Source organism: Mobula birostris, chromosome 25, assembly GCF_030028105.1.
Source record: "Mobula birostris isolate sMobBir1 chromosome 25, sMobBir1.hap1, whole genome shotgun sequence".
NCBI lineage: Eukaryota > Metazoa > Chordata > Chondrichthyes > Myliobatiformes > Myliobatidae > Mobula > Mobula birostris.
This window is the reverse complement of record NC_092394.1, coordinates 4,246,365-4,251,728: the sequence shown is the minus strand read 5'-3', so window position 1 is coordinate 4,251,728 and position 5,364 is coordinate 4,246,365. Positions and strand designations below refer to the sequence as shown.

At 48.9% G+C, this 5,364-nt stretch overlaps 1 protein-coding gene across 1 annotated transcript; it reads right to left on the bottom strand.

The window, feature by feature from the left end:
• Positions 1-317: 317 nt before the first annotated feature.
• LOC140187788 (cardiotrophin-2-like) lies at positions 318-4,265 on the bottom strand. The gene is made up of 5 exons (XM_072243512.1): positions 4,255-4,265; positions 3,658-3,813; positions 2,112-2,213; positions 1,339-1,506; positions 318-726 (listed from the first exon to the last, which is right to left on the bottom strand). The coding sequence occupies exons 2-5, from the start codon at positions 3,802-3,804 to the stop codon at positions 544-546; spliced, it is 600 nt and encodes a 199-aa protein (XP_072099613.1). The 5' UTR covers positions 3,805-3,813; positions 4,255-4,265; the 3' UTR covers positions 318-543.
• Positions 4,266-5,364: the final 1,099 nt, after the last annotated feature.

The window sequence follows — 5,364 nt, the reverse complement described above, 5'->3', positions numbered from 1 at the left end:
ATATATTGTTGTTGTTCCTCTCCACGCCTTGTGGCACATCGGGCGACAATTTTGCCAATTCTGTAGCATTTTGTTTATTCTTTATGAGGCTAAGTTTCGAGTTCGACACTCAACCCAGCACGGATGGGTTGGCCAAAGAGCCGGCCAGATTTGGACCCAGGACCATTTGCCTTGAACCCTGTCACAGATGCCACTACACCACCAGCCAGCTTTATATATATATATATATACTATATTTTATTATAATTTAAATACATATTGCAACGTACTGCTGCCACAAACCAAAACATTTCACGACACATGCTAGTGACATTAAACTGTTTCTGATCAGTGTGGCAAACTTAGCAGCTGGACAATAAATAGAATAACCAGCAAGACCAAGGACTTAGAAGAGAAAACTCTGGTATAATTCAATACAGTGTTTGATTGTTGAATAGGTTGGAAGTATTTGTTTCTCAATGTCGAACACTGACACGATACGTGAATGTTTGTTGAACTATCACAGAGCATTCGGTTCTAATCCCAGCCACGGGTGCCCAGAGCTCAGGCCTGGTACTTGGTGCTTAAGAGGGTGAAGTCGCGGACAACCTTGTTCAGGTAGGTCTCCAGGTCCCGGAAGATGATGTAGCCCTGCAGGTTACTGAGCCATGTGTTACTGCCACTCGGGGTGCTGATGGGGATGCTGAATTTTGGCGGTTCTGGTAGACTGCTGTTGAGAGCCTGGATCTGGAGAAATGAAGCATACAAAGTGTGTAAGACTATATCATCAGACATAGGAGCAGAATTAGGCCATTCAGCCCATCAAGTCTGCTTCGGCATTCCACCATGGCTGATCTCAACCCCATTCTCCCCATAACCTTTCATGCCCCGACTAATCAAGAACCTATCAACTTCCACTTAAATATAGTCAATTATTTGGCCTCCACAGCCATCCATGGAAATGAATTCCACTGATTCACCAGCTTCTGGCTGAAGAAATTCCTCCTCATCTCTGTTCTAAAGGGATATCATTCTTATCTGAGTCTGTGCCCTCTGGTCCAAGACTCCCCACTATAGGACACATCCTCTCTAGTTAGCCCTTTCAACATTGGATAAGCTTCAATGAGATCCTCCCCGTAGTGGGGGAGTCTAGACCAGAGGGCACACCCTCAGAATAAAGGGGTGTCCTTTTAGAACGGAGATGTGGGGCGATTTCTTTAGTAGGTTATTTGGTCACATGGGTATAATTGGACAGCACAGGCTCATTGGGCAGAAGGGCCTGTTACTGTGCTGTATTTCTAATCAAATAAAAAGCTAAAGTCCCCCCAGCCTCAGCACTGCCCTCCTTGGCCCCCATACCTGAGAGCTCAGCTGAGAGATGAGATCCCTGAGATCCAAGGACACCACCTCGATGGACTTGCTGAGCACACACTGTTGGCACTCGCCCATCTCATCCACTCGCTTGAAGTCCACGTGGACCCAGAAGATGTTCAGGTCCTCGGCATTGCGCTGTAGACGCTCCACGTCCTGGGGAGAGGGTAACAGACCGTCAGCTGTGCAGCAGGGCTCGTTCAGGCTGGGCAAAGGAAGTGTGGCTGCGGAGGACTGGCGGGTCCAGAGGTAGGGGCCTGAAAATCGAGTCTACGCGTCTGGAGACGGGATGTCCAATGAATAAGAGCCTGAGAATCCACGGCCAGCGACTGGAGCACCAGAGGTGGTCTGCGCTGCAGCTGGTGACCTGTCTCTGTTTGTGAGTATGTGGGGAGGAGACTGAGAAGGAGGAAAGGGACTTACTGTCTGTGTTGTTCTGCTAAGCTATGTTGGCGCCAGAAGCACGGCAACATTTGTGGGCTGCTCCCAGCGAATTCTTGGACTGTGCTAGTCATTGAAGCAAACACATTTCACTCTACACTTCAATGTACATAAGACAAATAAAGCTAATCTTTAAAATCTTTTCCCCCCACTTACCCACAGGAATCCCTCGTCCATGACTCTTTGAAAGAAGCATGGGATGGGGATTCAAGGCACTCAAGCCTGTGCTTTACATTACAAGCCCCTTACCCAGTCTGCCCATGGAAAGTGTGTCTAGCCTCAGATCCCACTGGGGGGAGCCGGGAGGAGGCGGTGCTTACCTGCATCTGCAGCCAATAGCTGTAGACATTACTGGAACGCGGCAAGCTCCTCAGATCCACGTTGTAATCCTCAAAGGCAGCGTTTCCAATTTTCTCTCGTTTCTTTAATCAAGTGAGAGGAGATGGTCAGCGAGGGTTTTCTCGCGGATCAGTCACTAGTCCTGACCCCTGAGCTTGAACTTGGTACGGGAACTGCTTTGCCCGTGACCACAAGAAATCGCTGAGTTGTGGCCACATCCCGAAAGCACGTCCCACCGGGCTCAAGGACAGCTTCCACCCCCTGTTCTGAGACTATTGAACCCTAGTCTGATAACAAAGTATCCTGACCTCGCAATCTACCCCATTATGGTCTTGCACCTTACTGTCTGCCTGCACTGCACTTTCTCTGTAACTGTAACACTCTATTCTGCATTCTGTTACTGTTTTACCTTGCTTTACCTCAATGCACTGAGTAATGCTTTCATATCAACAGTATGCATGGCAGGTTTTTCACCGTATCTCCGAACAGGCGACAATTCCAATTCCCACTGCCCGCTTCCCGCTTCAGTTCTCCAATACCCCACAAAATCATGGGTGGCCACTATCCCCAGACCCAACATCACCCCATGTCAGGACACGACAGGGGAGAGGAGTCGCAGGTAGGGACAGCAAATGCAATGTTAGCTTTCGTTTAGGAGGACTAGGATATAAGAGAAGGGTGTGTTGCCGAGGTTTTATCAGGCATTGATCAGTCTTGGAATATCATGAGCAGTTTTAGGCTCCATATCTAAGAAAAGATGTGCTGGCATTGGAGAGAGTCTGGAGAAGGGTTCATGAGAATGATCCCAAGAACGAAAGGGTTAAGGTATGAGGAGTGTTTGATGGCTCTGGGTCTGTGCTCACTGGAGTTTTGGAGAATTAGGTGGGGGATGCCATTGAAACCTATCAAGTATTGAAAGGCTTAGATAGGTTGAACATGAAGAGATGTTTCCTATGGTGAGGGAGTCCAGGACCAGAGGACACAGCCTCAGAATAGAAGGATGCCCCTATAGAACAGGGATGAGGAGGAATTTCTTTAACCTGAGGATGGTGAAACTGTGCAATTCATGATCACAGATGGCGGTGGATTCAAGTCATTGGGTATATTGAAAGCAGAGGTTGATAGATTCTTCATCAGTCAGGATGTCAAAAGTTATGGGGAGAAGGCAGGAGATGGGATTGAGAGGGAAAATAAATCAGTGACGATGGAATGGGAGAGCAGGCTCGATGGGCTGAATGGCCTCGTTCTGCTGCAAGGTTTTAAGGAGAGAATTCCTGCTATACTTGTCATTCCTTCCTGACTCCTTCACCAATCCCATCCCCCATGTTACACTGGGGAGGAGAGTAGGGGGTATAACTGACCCCCTTTGCTGGGGTTCACTTGCAGCAGACACCCGGCCTGTGCGTGGTTGAACTCTCTGGGTGGCCTGTTCTTTGTCCAGCCTCTCCTCCCACAGTCCTCCGACGCAGTGAGGCCCCTAGTTCCCCAGCACTTCGCTCTGAACGTGAAGGTAACCGTGGTCCTTACATAGGTGATCAGCAGATCGCGAACATCCTGCAGGATCTTCCGGGAAAGATTCAGGCTCCTTTGGAAAGGGGTGCTGTGGGCACGTGGATCCGCGGTCGATGGAGCAAGGAGTGTAATGGAGAGAGCAAAGAGCAGGAAACCCGCCATGAATCGTACCTGCAAATCAGAACATAGAGCATAGCAGCAGCGTCCAGGCTCTTTGGCCCACTATGTTGTGCTGGCCCTTCCATCCCACATAACCCTCCAATTTTCCATCATCCATCTGCCTATCTAAGAGACTTAAATGCCCCAAATGCATCTGCCTCTACCTCCACCCAGGCACACATTCCACACACCTACCACTCTCTGCGTAAAAAAACCTGCCTCTGACATCCCCTCTATACTTTCTTCCAATCACTTTAAAATTATGCCTCCTTTTGTACTGGCCATCTCTGCCCCAGGGAGAAGGGTTTCTGGCTGTCCATGATGGCGCAGCCTCGGCTAGTCTGCCCGGGTGAGTTTGAGCCCTCACTCTTCTCGCCTCCAGCCCTGCCCCACTGTAGAAGAAAACCAGCCTCTTTCGTGGCATCTCGCACAGAGTGAGGCAGTAGAACTCACCGTCAAGACTTCTCCGTTAACCTTGCCTTCTGATCAGATGGCTGTCCCAGGAAAGAGTGTGTCTTCTGGTTGCAGTCAGTGAGATTTATAGTGTTTTGGTCTGCAGGTATTTCCCCCCTCCCCCCCCGGACCAGTATTTCCCCCCTCCCCCCCCGGACCATTCTGAAACTCGCACTGTTCAAAACCCAAGCACTTGAAATTGAAAAATGCAACTTTTGCTTCTGAGGTTTCAGGGTATTTTCTACAGTCAAAATATAGACCAGACACGTAAATGAAACTGGAGGTATAACTTCTTGGAGATTAAAGCTGGTTTTTTATTCATAGATACATGGGTAGCTTAATTTTGCAAAAGGCATGATCTTTTGCCGATTTTACAGAACTTACTCATCCTTCCCTGCCTTGGGAAGGTAGGACTGAGCTGCCTTCTTGAACCACTGTCGCAGTCAGGGTTGTTTCTCGTCATTCTTCCGTGCGCCGGTGTAACGTAACTTTTCACTGCCCGTTACCCCGCTGGTGTTTCGGGCAGCAGTGAAGGTCCTCCATCTCTGCCAGCGTTCAGGGCTTCTGTCATCGTGCCAGTAGCTCGCTTTTCACTACCGCCAGTCATGCAAGTCCCGGGTGCAGCCTCAGGAATACTGCCATGCACAGATGTAGAAGCATTCTTCATTGCTGTTTCAGTAACAGATTTGTTTTACCAGTCAGGGTTGTTAGCCCTGAGCTGACCCCCTGAACCTGGAGGACCGGCGAACTGACCATTCTTAGTCTGGCCTCTACCCTTTGACCTATTTGGCATGGGCAGCCCTACCAAGAGCCAAAGCATAAAGCCCTGACACCAGCTCTCCAGGACATTGAGGCACACAAGCCTCTGAACCATGACAAGGTTGTGGTGCTCTTGGAGTGTATAAGTGTAAAGGAGACCACGATGATTGTTACCTTGGATGCAATGCAACACAAATAAACACAATGAACATAACAAACACAATAAAAACACAAGAGTCTACAATAACCGTAAGCATGAAAGTAATCCTATAAAAGTTCCACCATGGACAGTCCCAATCTCGGCTGTGAAAGAAGAGGGGTTGGGTATGGGGCTAGCAATCCCATCCCGTA

Coding starts and splice junctions, on each gene's coding strand:
- LOC140187788 (XM_072243512.1), bottom strand. CDS start 3,804: ATGGCGGGTTTCCTGCTCTTTGCTCTCTCCATTACACTCCTTGCTCCA. Junction 2,214..3,657: donor GCGATCTGCTGATCACCTAT/GTAAGGACCACG, acceptor ACTTGATTAAAG/AAACGAGAGAAAATTGGAAA. Junction 727..1,338: donor TCTCTCAGCTGAGCTCTCAG/GTATGGGGGCCA, acceptor TCATTTCTCCAG/ATCCAGGCTCTCAACAGCAG.